The 15,228-nt window shown below is 40.9% G+C and overlaps 1 protein-coding gene across 2 annotated transcripts in view; it reads right to left on the bottom strand.

The window, feature by feature from the left end:
• The window catches only part of TDRD3 (tudor domain containing 3), a 378,807-nt gene that overhangs the window by 115,581 nt on the left and 247,998 nt on the right, over positions 1-15,228 (bottom strand). For both annotated transcript variants that reach the window (XM_089668374.1, XM_089668381.1), the window contains 2 exons: positions 13,452-13,601; positions 3,950-4,087 (listed from right to left, as the gene is read on the bottom strand). In XM_089668374.1, coding sequence (XP_089524500.1) covers positions 3,950-4,087; positions 13,452-13,601 — 288 coding nt within the window. The remainder of the gene's footprint in view (positions 1-3,949; positions 4,088-13,451; positions 13,602-15,228) is intronic.

Consider the following 15,228-nt stretch of genomic DNA (forward strand, 5'->3'; position numbering starts at 1 on the left):
GTATCCAGTTATATTCTGTGTATCCAAGAAAGAATCCAGGCCTTTTTTTAAAGCAATCCACTGAGCTTGCCAGAACCAACTCTTGAGGGAGTCTATTCCACATTTTCACAGCTCTCACTGTGAAGAAACCTTTCCGTGTTTGGAGATTAAATTTCTTTTCCTCCAGACATAAAGTGCTCCCTTGTCCTCTGTGATGACCTCAAGGTGAATAACTCTACACCGAGTTCACTATATGAACCACTGATATATTTATACATGTTGATCATATCCCCCCTTAATCTCCTCTTCTCAAGAGAAAATAAATTCAGTTCCTCTAATCTTTCCTCATAGCTGAGCTCCTCCATGCCTCTTATCAGTTTGGCGCCTATAACCTATAAGCATGAATAGGTTGCCTATGTCCAGAACGATTAAGAGAAATTAATTCCCCCATAGCTTAAAAAAAAAAAAAACAGCTCTGACTACTATACTCACCCCCATCTCTAGTGCTGTCACCCTACAAACCCAGTCACAGATCAGCCAATAATAGGAAATTAAATTACTTTAATAAGTGGCTGCAGGAAACTCCATGTTTCCACACAGTTTTACACACAGTCCACACAGGATTAGGGTCATGCTTTCCAGCACCAGTTTTTGTTTCTCATTCCCAGAAAAGGGTTAAACGATAATGTGGAAATACAAAGACACATTTTTTTATGGGTATTACCTTAAGCCTGACAAAGGTAAGTGAGTACTCTCAAACGCTTTCACAAAATATATTTTGTTAACCTGTAACATGACTTTGATAGTTGTCCTCAGACCTTGCGAGGTCGAGCCTCGCTGTCTGTGTCTATAGATGCAGACAGCAGGGCTCAGGATCAAGCCCACAGGTGTGCCACAATAGTAAGTGGCTTCCTATGGTGGCACATGGAGAAGAAAAAGAGCCAGACATGGGAACAAAATGCATTACAGAGGGGAGGCTTTACCGCACCCATTTGCAAAGTACTCTTCTAAAGTTGAAAGCACTTGGCTTTGTATGATTTACCAAGGGGAGGATAAACACTCAGAATATTTTTTTTTTAAAGGAATATTTTGTACTGTTCCATAATTTCACATGCAGCTTTAATGCATCCTTCAACAATGTTATATAAAGAATTTGTGTATTTTCAAAGTTTCAATGTTGCCTCTTAAACTGGATTAGGATTAAAATATCCTATCCCCACTGACATGTCAGTTACTCAAACTATTGCAGAATAGTCAAGCAACTAGCATTTACAGAATTACCTGATATATATCTGATAAAAAAAATATAAAAATATAAAAAAATGTTGAGGAGGAGCCAAGAGCATTGGTGGAGGACCTGAGAAGAGGATCGGGGCTGCTCTGTGCAACAGAATAGCAGGTAAGTATATGTTTATTATTTTTAAAAAATGACTTGGCAAACACATTAAGCTCAATGTTTCATTGTTTACCTACAGAAGATTTACTCACTATTTCATGAGTCATAAATATTACAGAACCATTACTTAAAACTTGAGTATACTAATTAAAGAATGAATTGGCACCAGCTCATTCTCCAAAATGTAGAAGATGTTTTAATTATTCCACAGATTATTAAGGTCTGCTATATTTAATGAGATTAAAGGCAGCAGGCTATGTGCTGACAAACATTCGTTCTACTCATTTTAAATTCAAATTAAGATATAAATATAAAAATTCAAAGGCAAATATCACAGAAGTAAAAGACCACAAGCCAAAACATAGCAATACATTTAACGATTGATGGTCTATTTATAAAAAAATCGCATAGCTATTGGTCCAATGAAACTGTATGTACATTCCTTCTATGTCAATTGCCAGCATTAGTTTTAGGGATTTTTTGCACAACGAATAAAAGCTGTAGCTGTTGTTTTGAATAAAATTATTATTATTATTATACAGGATTTATATAGCGCCAACAGTTTTACAATATAACGAGAGACAGTACAATTACAATACATAAAAAATCTAATTTGTTTGTGATTTAATATGCATAGGGTATTTTCACTTAGCATGGAAAGTTCTTAAGGTGTTAATTTCTTTGAATCAGATGTTCTATTTGTATGGTCTATTTTCTCAGGACTGAATATTCTTAGTATGGTTCTTAATCTATTTTCTTAGGACTGAAAATTCCTAAGGCATTATCTTCTTAGGAGCAAATGTTCTTAGGAACTTTTCTCTCAGAATAAAATATTATATTCCTCAGAGAAATCCATACAATAACATTTATAATTAAATTATTAATTTATAATTAAATTAGTTAAAGTGGAGCTGCACACAAAAGGGGAAGTTCCGCTTTAAGCCTTTGTCCCCCGTTCCCCATTAAGGATTGGCACCTTTGGGCAGCGGGTACCCGAATTTTACAGGTACCCGCTCCCACTTTCATGGCGATCACCAGCGAAAGTTGTCCTCCTGCTCTCTCTCTCCGTAGTCTTTTGGGACACGTGACAGGTCCCAGAAGACTACAGAGCTATACACAAAGCGCAGCGCTTCTCGCGCATGCGCAATGGGCACCTGGCTGTGAAGCCGCAGACTGTCACAGCCAGGTGCCCAAATTGAAGATGTCAGCGATAGGGAGAGAAGACGGCCGGTGAAACCAGTGGTTGTGAGGACACTGCTGGACCGACGGACAGGTAAGTGTCTGTATTTTAAAAGTAAGAAGCTACAGTGTAGCTGCTGTCTTTTATTTGTTTTTTTCCAGGTGGAACTCCACTTTAACACTTTCTAATTGCATTCGATTTATCAACTCTGGAGAAAACCAGATCCACTAAATAAATGTTACATTTGCTCTGCAAGGGACAACTTAGCTATCAGATAACAACATTTTGCACATAATAACAGTTGCAAGGCTGTTACTCACAACCTTTGAGCAAATGAGGACAATTGTACAGTTATTTTTTTTTATGATTATACCCCCTTGGTTTGTGCAACTACAAGGTACTTTATTTCTGAGATCTTTGCACACTGAAAAAGAGAAGAATGACAAACACAGACAGAAAAATAAACTGATATTGAATTTAAAAAGAGCAGTACTGGAAAGGGTACAGTATTGCAGTTAAAGCCATACACTCGAAAACCAATTGTATAATAGACATCTGTTGAAGGAATATGTTGGAAAAATTTTTCACTGATTAGTGCTGTCAGAATACAAGGTCTGGCAGGGGGAGGTGGAATTGGCCAACTTAAATGTCATGGCTTCGAACGCAGAAAGAGGGCATCAGTAGAGGGAAAGAAATGGGACATGACAAAACAAGACAGAAATAGAATAATAAGGGAAGCAATCAAGGGAGAGGGGATGAGCGAAAGGGAAAATATAGGGCAGTACAGGAGATACAAACAGATGGTAAGAAAAAATTAAAAAAGGGAGAAGCAGGACAGAAGACAGAAACAGAGTAAAAAAAAAGCATGGGTGGAGATAATGGAGAGAAACAAATGTAGAAAGGAGGAAGGAGGTAGAAAAAAAAAAAAGTGGAAGAGTAGGAGAACATTGGCTTTGGAGATAGATAGACAGACAGACAGATAGTTTACAACAACATTTCAAAAAGTAACTCACAATTTTTAAAAACACAAAATACTTCACACACAAATCCATAAAACATTATACAAAAGAAATAATAAACACCCATAAAACAGCAAAACACTAACCTTACCAGTTAGTTAGCTAACCTAAGTTACTTTCACATTTTTTGCCTTAATAGCCCACTGGAAAAAGCTCTCTGTGTTTGTTCTAACTTTAATATTCCTATATCGTCTGCCTGATGGTAATAATTTAAATAAATTAATACGTGAAATATTGGGGGAAATGGAAGATATGGAAATAGAAATTAAGAGTGCATGAGTTCTGTGGTGGTGGTGGTGAGGGGGGGAGGGGGTAAATATTTGCTTTTGTTCATGATGTAGTTATATAAAGCTTTCTTTCGCAGTTAAACCTTACCAGCTCACGATACACTCCTTCTGATCTGCCTTCACTTCTGATTATCTTCTCTTTTTGGAACGCTTCCCTGTTACGACTCCCTCCAGCACCTGTATTGAGATTGCTTCCAGCATTACCACCTCCTCCAAACGTCTTGGTCTGGAGATAAGAAAGGCTGCATTAGAAAAAAAAACTCCTTTCTAAACTCATCCTAAAGATTAAGCCATTATGCAGGCAGCAACAAATCCGCAGGAGCTTCATTTTTTATTATTAAGCTGTACCTACTGATAAATAAAATGTTACTTTCCATAAAACGAAACAATAATCCACTCATTGGTTGCTTCTTTCTTGTCAACGTTTCAAGTCGTAAAAATAAGTTATATAATGTTCATGTTTATATAATACTCTGAACTGAATCATAACAATAAAGGCAAATGGAAAACTATATAGCAGGATATAAAATAACATGAGCATTAAACTAGCCAAGTTCCAGGGATTTTACACCGAGTTCAAGTTTCTGCAGTTTCCTGCGGAGGATAAAAGTCAGCAGCATGCAAAGACGCCAGAAAATGTGATCGTTTTGTCAATCAGCTTCCAGCAAGCTAATCAGGATACTGATGCACACATTATTAAGGCTTATTTATAGAAAACAAGATGGGGTTTTGGCATCCATATTTTCTAAGACAGCCAATAAAGCAACATAAACAAACAGGCTCTCGTTTATCAAGCAGTGCTCTCTGCTGGACTGCCAATTCAGAATAATTCTTTAAATTTACAGTCAGCAAACTCTATGGTGTTTAATAAGACAAATACTTTACAAACATTAGGTTGTAGGCTTTCACTGCAGTCACTTTCAGGCTAGTTTTACACCTATGCAGTTGCATTTGATCCGTTTCTGTAGTGCTTTTTGCGGTGTTTTTTGTTCTTGTACACGCGTTTTTACGCGTTTTTACGCGTTTTGCATTTTTTTCCCAACTTGTTGCTGGGCAGATTAAAATGCAAAATGCACTACACGCATTTCTGCAGCGTCTCCATTGAAGCAAAATGCAACATTTTGCATTTAAAAAAAAAAGTCCCTGACCCTTTCCAAAAAACGCACTGGGTGTTAACATGGCGATGTGAACATGTCCCATAGGAAATCATGTTAAATGGACTGTAGTGCCTGCAAAATGCAAAACGTTTAGGTGTGAACCTAGACTGACGCCTGCAATATCTTATACAATTATCAATATTTAAAAACTAAACAACAAAAACAGTCTAGAGCCAGCTATACACAAACTGCTTTCTCTAACAGTTTACTAAACATGTACGTCACATTTCAAGTCTGAGATGTCATTTATCACCATTGGGATAGTAATCACAGTATTATTTACAGACTATACCGGATTTAATCTAAAATAAGCCACAAATATTTTGAGAGTGAAAGGATTGTGAACCAAGGAAAACCATTTAAGTCAGCAGCTTAAAGGAAAATGAAGAAAAAGTTTTAATAATTTTGGAAGCAGAACAATCCAGAAAAAACAACAGAAAATAATATTTTCTTAGCCTAAGTAATCTATCTTCCAGAAAGCTGTAATCAAATAAATTGCAAACGGTCTCAACCTTTTTCTACATAACTGCGCGCTGCAGAATGTGCGCATAACTGCACATGTTCCCGATACTCAAACGTGCTGCTCTTTAGCAAATGTACAGAGGTGCCATTAATTCTTAATGGTATCCCCACACACTGGCAATCGCGGTGCATTTTTTGTGCGGCTAAATTTTAAAAAACATTGTCAGGGACTTCTTTCCCTGCGTTTTAGCACGTAAGGCAGCCCACTGAAACTAATGGACTGCCCAACATCTACACGGCAGCCACACAGATGTAAACAAAGGATTTGTTCACATTTGAGGTTGGGGGGGCAGGGGGTAAACCACATGATTGAAATGCATTTTTACCACCCCAAACTGCTCCCTCTTAACTTCAGAGGCCGCCTGGGTAGTACAGATGCGCTGGCCATGGCAGGAAATATGACTGTACCACCATATAGGTTTAAACAAAGTGAAAAAATATGTGAAAATACAATGTTATCCAATAATTGCTTCACCTTATATAAATTCCACATGACATAAAATAAACAATATATGTATAGTAAAGAAACAAACCAAATCGAAAGAAAATGCAGCCACTATAAAGTCCACATATCACGTGACCAAACAACAAATAGGATTATCTTTAAACAATAGCGATAGCTTTATGATAATAAATAAGATATCGCTATACAGTGATATGTTTCACATATTTTGCACTTTAAAAATGTTTTATATTAGTTTAAACATGTATTAGTCAGTACTGACCAACCACCAGTCATCACTGATGGCATTATTTTGATACACAGCCTCTAGGGCTGTGTAAAGAGCAACATACACTATATTGACAAAAGTATTAGGACACCCCTCCAAATCATTAGATTCAATGATTCAGTGTTCCAATCTACTCCGTGGCCACAGGTGTATAAAATCAAGCACCTAGGCATGCAGACTGCTTCTACAAATATTTTTGAAAGAATGGGTCGCTCTCAGGAGCTCAGTGAATTCAAGCGTGGTACCACCTATGCAATAAGTCCATCTGTGAAATTTCCTTGCCACTAAATATTCCACGGTCAACTGCTAGTGGTATTATAACAAAGTGGAAGTAACTGGGAACAACAGCAACTCAGCTGAAGCACACAGTGTGCAGAAGTCACCAACTGTCTTCAAAGTCAATAGTTAAAATTTGTGTGGCTTTCAGATTAGCGCAACAACAGTGCGTAGAGAGCTTCATGGAATGGATTTCCATGGCCAAGCAGCTACATCCAAGCCTTACATCACCAAGTGCAATGCAAAGCATTGGATGCAGTGGTGTAAAGCACACCGCCACTGAACTCTAGAGCAGTGGAGATGTGTTCTTTGGAGTGACGAATCTTGCTTCTCTGTCTGGCAACCCGGTGGACATGTCTGGAAAGGGTAGGCCAACAATATTGAACCCTACAGACGAAGACTGGGATGCCATTAAAGTTCATGTGTGTGTAAAGGCAGGCGTCCCAATACTTTTGGCAATATAGTGTGTCTGTAAATCATCAGACATAGCCAGCTGGGGATAGTGTTGAGTAGTAACATTTAAAACTTATGATGTAAAAGTGCCGTTTAAATATGAATCAAATGAAGTATGAGTTACATAGGAAAACATGAGTTACATATTTGTTCAATAGTATGCAAGGAGTCAATTAGGAATTCTTAATATTAAGAAAAAAATCCTCAGTTTCATATACACACACACACACGTTGAAGGGCATGTTCCAGTATGCTGTACCCCTATCATTCAGGAAAAAAATAAACAGGAAATTTGTACTGACTGTAAAATCGGTTTCTTAAAGTTTATTAACAGACACAAAGGGTTTATTTAATCTGAGCCAACTGGATTATCTTAACCCATACAGTTGGATTTGAACATTGGCAAACACAAAAGCCACTTGTAATCCCGGCATGACTCCTCCCATTATGCTACAGTTTTGTAGAAAAGCAGTACTTAAGAGTAGATCAAAAACACAGAGAGATTGGGTCTTTGTCCCTTGATCAACTTCCAGAAATGGATTGTCTAACAGAAATCCTGTTTTCTTTGCTCAGCAGCCACTTGCCGCCCGCCCTACAGCACAAACAATTGGTGGCACCCCTTCATAAGGAGGTGGACTTTGTCTCTGTCTTAACTGACTTTTGCACCCAGGGCCTCTTGGGTTTTTATTCTGAGATCTACCCCTGGAGGCTGGAACCTGTATGTGGCAAAACGACTGCCTGGTAGATGAGAGCCCAGCAACCGAAACCCAACACCTTAAAAGAAAAGCATTTGGATTTCCTCTTAGAGGGTAGAAGAGTAGTTTTACCCCCTTAAATCTTTTGGATATATTTGTCCAAATCTTCCACAAACAGCTGTTCCCCATAAAAGGAAAAACCTTCCAACAATTTTTTGCATGGCTGTTCTGCTGACCAATTCTTCAGCCACAAAACCCTGTGCATGTGCACTGACAAGAGGACCAAGCAAGAAATTTGCTGAATTGAATCCTTAAGAGCATCAACCATGAAACACAAAGCACGTGGAACATCCTCCAAATTCTCAGCCAAGCATTCCCTCTGCACTGATGGCCTTCCAGTCTGTTGCTTGACATGGTCAGAAAGACACTGGCAAATGTCAATAGCTGCCACAACAGGCTGTGCAGCAGAACCTGCCAGAGAGAAAGAGGCCTCAAGCAGGACAAGTTAAAGATTTATTCAGGGAAGAAATAGCTGCATCCACTACAGGCAACCCCCATTTCTTAAACTTTTGTTCCATGGGGCACAAAACAGAAAACCTCTTTGGTAGAACAAAAACCCTGTCTTTGTGATCCCAGTCAGCATACATAATTTGCTCCAGAAGAGGATGCACAAGAAAGGCCTGAGTACTCAGTGAAGGCTTCAAAGAGCCCAGGGAAGAATAAGTAGTCTCAGGAGGTTTCTATCGGAGGCAGCCTGAATCCAGACCGTACCATAATCAGTGAGGTCTTGGACTAAAAATCTCTAAGAATAGGAGGCAGAGACCTCCTGCTTCTCCTCAGGCTGTGACTCCTCAGACAGAAATTCTACCGCCTGACCTTCCTTCAGCTCTTCCTCAGGCTCCACCCATCCCTGCTCCAGGATTGGTGGTTCTAGTGACGAGGATCAGTCCCTCTTCTTAGTCCCCTGAGAATCTGATGCAATCATCCCAGTGATCTTCTCTTCTAAACCCACTAAGGCTGAAGCAAGATCATCCTTGGTTACATATGCTGAGACAGAAGCCCCAGTAGTATCCACAATGCCAGACAGACGCAGCGGCTCAGACTGCCCCGTTGCTTCTGGCTTGTTAGGAGAGGATATTACAGCGGACCTTTGGCTAAGTTCCTCAGGACCTGGCGGTGGTACATTAGTGCCTTTCCTGCTGCACCTCCCCCACTTCACTTTCTGGAAGACATTACTTCAGATAACGCAAACCTGAGCACCTCCACTAGAAACACAGATCCCCATGATACTGCTATGAAAGTAGTGTGCTGAAAAAACACACACTGATAATGCTGACTTATCAGCCACTTAGGGCAGCTCCTGACTGACTGATCCACGCTGCCCCCTCAGATGAGTACTCACATGCCCTTCTGAATAGACTGCTCTGTGTCCTGACCAAAAGAGAATTCTCAGCAGAAGCAGCAGCCCACATGTGTCCTGGCCTCCAGGTAAACAAAATATGGTCGACTTCCATTTCCAGCCGCACTCCCTCTAGTGGCCGAAAACAAAAAGAGCAAGAACATTGAGAACATCAATGAGCACTCCCCCTAGTGGAAACTCACAGTCACAACACGTCTCCTTTTTGTTTGTTTCTGTTTACAGAGAGAAAAAAGGAGATATCTTACCATTCCCGCCGAAGGTCCCTGACTTCCGTCAGGCACCAACCTTCACCCATGACAGCAGGCATTGTCATACAGACCTTCAAGGACTCAGTCCCCATGCTGACGGGCTATTGCCTTGGACCCGTATAGCATCCCGCTGGAATCGCCTTGGTCAGATTTAAAACTGCACAGGGTTCCATCTGTGTGGTGTCCAGTGCCGCAAGACTGCATTATAGGCAAAACCTTGAGGATTCTTCTCCTTATCCAGTGAAGCTCGGGTACCATGCTTCAAGAGCACAGCAACACTTTCAATGACCATCCACCTTACAGACACTGGGGATAAAACTGAGGTACTTCCTGAATAGGAGGGGTTATATAAGGGAGGACCTCCTCTCTGATTGGTCAGCCAGTGTCCATTCACCTACAGGTGGCCTATAACCCACACAATCATGAATAGCCTGCTCTGTGTCCTGTGATGTACGATAAAGAAAGCTGGATTCCTTTTAAGAGAACCATTAGAAATGACAAAAAAGTCAGTATTTCTAACGGAAGATGTGGCTGCGAGGTAAACTCACAGAACAAACTTCAAGCAGACAGTGAAAAGAAATTTACTTCTGATAAACTAGAGCCAGGCATAAAGATGAAAGAAAATGCCCTGGTTGAGGTGAAATGCTGGAACTACCTTAGGAAAGACAGAGACTCAATGCGAACTAATCTTTTTGAGAGAACAAAAGCATGAGAGTGGAAATAGGAGGTCAAAATCCAGCGTCCTCTACCTGTGATATAGGTCCAGAAACAATTCTGGTGTAGAGACTATTCCTCGGGGTACAGATGCTGCTGGCTGAAGCAGTTTTCCAGCCAATTGTTCATGCCTGGAATGTGAACTGCGGATAGGACTGTAATATGGATTTTTTTCCCCATGCTAGAATCCCTTCTACCTCTTTTGACACAGTAACACTTCTGGTTCTTACCTGGTGATTGACATACGCCACCACCATGGTGTTTTCTGACTGGATTCTAAACAGATGACGCTCCAGTTGAATCATATAGTATTGTAGAGACAAGCAAATCACTTGAAACTCTAGAATGTTGATCAGAAGACAGGATTCTAGGACTCCTTCACAGCCCTTCATGCTGGCATCCCTTCTGATGGTCCTCCATGAGGATGGAAGAATTTCCCAACTCCAGAGCTAGGTCCCTCATTACCCAAACAAGAGATAATTTGGTCTTGGATGTTAGGAGAGTTGGTTTGCTCAGAGACTGAACAAAAACTCCAGCTTGGGTTGTATTTAGGACCAGAACTGAATTTTTCAAGTGATGTGTCAGTTCCAGTGCTGATTTCTGAAGATACAGAATCCAATCCACCATTTTTTAGGGTCTGGACTGTTCATATTACATTGACAGCAGAATTTTGAACTGACTGCTCTCTCAACTGCAGGTCATTTAGGTATTCCACAATGGGAATACCATGGGAGTGTATTAAGGCTAGCACTGGTGCCAGAGCCTTGGAGAACAATCAAGGTGCAGATGATGATGACAATGATAGGTGTTGTGTGCCCACCGCAAAAAGTAGAAAATGATGTGCTGGAAAAATGCGGACATGCAAGTATGCTGTCTTGATGTTCACAGTTTACCTGGTGGAGGTTGGGGTAGAGTCCCTGGAAACCTTTCCTCCAATGGTAAAACTGCAATTATTCCTTGGTTCAAAAGGTCTGCAAGAGCAGAATGGAGGTCTTCTATCTGTTGTTGATACACAGCTAGGTTGGAAAACAGAAAGTGAGGCTGATGCAGAGAATCAAACTCTAGCTCCTGGACACTGCACCCGAACATCAAAGATGCTTTCTAGCCAGGTGTCTGCAAAGGCCAACATACATACACCCACTTTGAGTAGTGGAAGTGTCCCTTTATGCTGAAAAGGGCTTGTCTGTGGGTTTGGAGGATTTAGAGGCCCGGGGTTTGAGGTTGTACTGAACCCCTCCCTTGGACTCTTTTGGAGTGTAAAGCCGAAGAGAAACAAAATGATCTTTTTTTGACTTGAGGAGCAAAAGATTTGTCAGTTTAAGGCTTAGTTTCCTCTACTGGGGTAAATGTGTACTCTTACAACCAGCAAAGTTCTTTTTCAAATTATCCAAGGAAACACCAAAAAGACATTCACAATCAAAAAACCATCACAGCAAGCATCTATTACATTTGTATTTTGCAGACAAACATCTTAGCCACAGATAAAACGCATAATATAAGTTTGGCCACCAACGCAATGTGGGGCCAAAAGTAACTGCTGTAAGCAATTTACAATTAAAGGCCTGAAAGTCTGACATCATGGCTAGAGTAGGTTGCATAGTAGACATTGTTAGTGGCAATAAAGATTTGTAAAGTACTTTCCAACCTTTAGCAGTGGGATACTTAAACAATAGTGCAAGAGGTACACTCAGTGTTAGGGTGAAATATCGCTGTATGCACAGTGGGGAAGTTTACTTTTTTATAAAATCCTCATCAAATCAACATTGATCTGCAAAATTGTTTGGGCGCATTCTCCATTTAAACAGGTTGAAGTAGGCAGCATACAATGAAAGTTTGGACAGTCTCTCTTGCCATCATGTTAGAGCTGTAGCGACCTGCTGCAGCAGAAATGCCTCCTTAGTGCCTGGGATCCAACATATTGTACTAAGACAACTGAGTGAAAAACACCAGACAAAAATCTTGATTTACTCACAACAAACTACAGGCTAAGAGGTTAATGGCTAGATGTGACCTGGTCATTGAAGGTGGCAGCAAGGACAAACTGGGTGGCAGAAGGACTAATCTTGCAGATAGCGGCAACGACGGGAGGTGGCTATCTTACAGTGAAGGAAAAAATGGTGAGACAAGGGGAGGCAGATGGAGATGCAGCATGACATTCCACATCATGTTATCCCTTCCTGTGGTAACCAATGCTATAGGAAAGTAATTATATCGTTCAACACTACCAAAAATGAAATAGCTCCAGCTGCTCAGCCCAAATGATGTAGTCATTAAAAGTTCTCAGAGACTGGATCACACCAGAGGTTGTGCCATGGTTCTGGACCAGTGGACACACAATACTCAAAGGTCTTGGAAGTGCCACTTCCAAACCCCAAAACTTGAAGGTCACAATCCAGGCACACTCTGCAATCTTTCATCCATCAGGGTTAGGGTACAGCCCTCAAGGCAACTCCCAGATTTAGCCGATAGCTGAACAAAGGGCCCAACTCAGCAGCATGTAGAAGATCTCTTGATTGAAAAAAAAAAAAAATATATATATATATATATATATATAATAAATATAAAGAAAACAAAATGGCTAGTAAAAAGGGGGTAAATTTTTTTCAACAGAGAAAAATATCAATCCTCCTAGGACAATAGCAAACAATTAAAGAATGCAGAGGGTGGGAAGGGCTATAACTCTCGGGCTAACAGCATATTTTTTTTTGCTATTGCCCATATCCTCAAGAAAGCAGTAGTATAACCCACTATTTGAGATTAACAGAATACTGTGAATACATCAATAACCACATTAATATTCAGACAAAACATTATTTGCCATCTTATCAGAGAACTTATTTAAAAAAATAATCATACGTTGAAATAAAGTTTTAATACCTAAACTCTCTCTCTGCTTTCTTTTTAGGAGTCAGACCTATCACAGGCGGTCCAGATGGCTCCCAAAAAAAGACTAGTGGAGGTGTATCTGCACGCCCTTTGTAGCACCACTGTTGTTTCTTCAGTGATGGACACTTCCCAATTAAAAAAGGAAAGGACAGACCAGATTTTACAGACATTTTCCAAAGAGTTGCATAATTGTGGTCAAGTATTTCCAACTATTCGGAGTATTACTTATTAGCACCTAGTACAGTGTTAAATGGCCAAGTCCTTGCTTAAACATCATTGTATTAGCCTTTCAGTCAGAGGTGAGATTAAACTAGTTATTACTACTGGAGTCAAGGTGCTAGATAATAATCTGTTTATCTATAAAAATGTGTCGCACTTATAAATTGAGAATTCATTATGAAGATGGATTACAATTAACTAATTCAAAAAAGTATATTATTGCAATTCTAAGGACTGGGTGACATTAATGAAGAGATAAAGTCTTAAACCTCTTTGCTTTTTGCTACTTCGGCAATAGCAGCTGTTCTTTGCTTCTCAAACTCATCATTTTCGCCCACAGTTTTGGTGGCATTGGAGGCTTGCAGCGTTTTCCGGCTATCAAGTTCTTTGCTGTCCACTGAAGTAGCAGACACACGGCGCTGAAACAAGACATGTAAATCAGCGGTCAGCAATTATGGTATATACACAGTTTATAGAACCTACTATGTCAGGTAACAGACCCTATGAGCTAGATATCTGTCACACAGAAATCTTAAATAAAAATGGTATTAATAGGCTTAAACATGCAGGAGAATAGCTTCCCTCATCAAAAATATCTGTACCACTACACAAGTATCATGGCATATACAATAATATTTGTCGATCTGGGTGTGTCTCTTAGTACTTTTACAGTGTACCATTATACTTTTGTATAGGTGCACACACCCTTTTTTTTTTTCCCCCAAGAGGAAGGATTTTTTTCTTGTTGCTATATATACGGACATAGCCAGCCACAGTCTGCACACTCAGAGTTGTTGGTTTATTTTGGTTGTCTTAACTTTGGTGGACATAGGATTGCAAAAGGTGGAGATCATATAAGATTCAGGTACTTACAGTGCCTGCATTTAACAAAATACATTTAAAGCTGAATTCCAGGCATGACAATTTTTACATTGGACCAATTAAAGTATGTATGTGCCATATCTGAGGGACCCAATGTAAGCTGGAAACCACTGAAGTAGACACCACTATTAAAGTGATCTCCACTAGTTTCTAGGTCCTGTGCTGCGCAGCGGCCCTTCTGCAATATGAAAATGGTTGGTAATTTTCTTGGCATGGGAACAATTCAGAGAATTCTTTCTATTTTCTCAATGAATGCCACGTGATCCCTGATTGGAAGGAATGAGATTGTGATGTCACTGTCCTACTCCTCTCTCTCCCCCAAATCAGAGAATGCTTTGCATTCATTGAGAATATGGAAAGTGTTCCCTTTGTGGTGCCTGTGCCAAGCTAGCAACCTCTTGTGTTCACAATGCAGCAGGAAGTAGCTCAGCATGGGACTAAAAAGCCTATGGAGCTCACTGTGCTAGTGATGGCTACTACATTGATTTCTAGCTGCCATGCAGATCCTACATGTATAGCACATATACCGTATTTTCCAGCGTATAAGACGACTTTTCAACCCCTGAAAATCTTCTGAAAAGTCGGGGGGTCGTCTTATACGCCGGTGCAAGCCGGTGTCAGGGCGGCACTTTTTCGAGGGGCGGCGCGGCGCCGCCCCCCCTCCTCCTCCAACGGACACTAAGTACAGGGGTGGGCAGAGGGGCTGCTGTACCTTACCTGGCTCCGGTCCCACGACGATCCGGTCCAGGAAGCGCGGCTGCTCCTTCTTTCAGTTCGGCCGCTCGATGGTCACGCGGCCGCTCGGCTCCGCCTCCTCACCGGTGATTGGGCGCCAGCACTGGAAAGGCACACAGGCGACCAATCACCGGCAAGGAGGCGGAGCCGAGCAGCCCCGCGAAAATCGAGCGGCCGAACTGGAAGAAGGAGCAGCTGCTCCTCTCCCCCACTGACACCAACGATGAGACACTGTTCTCCCAACTGATACCAATGATGGGGCACTATTCCTCCTCCCCACTGATACCAATGATGGGGCACTATTCTCCCCACTGATATCAATGATGGGGCACTATTCCTCCCCCACTGACACCAACGATGGGGCACTATTCCTCCCACTGATACCAACGATGGGGCACTACTTCTCCTCCCCACTGACACCAATGATGG

The sequence above is a fragment of the Staurois parvus genome, unplaced genomic scaffold, assembly GCF_062004578.1.
Source record: "Staurois parvus isolate SC_StPar_1 unplaced genomic scaffold, SC_StPar_1.0 ptg000007l, whole genome shotgun sequence".
Lineage (NCBI taxonomy): Eukaryota > Metazoa > Chordata > Amphibia > Anura > Ranidae > Staurois > Staurois parvus.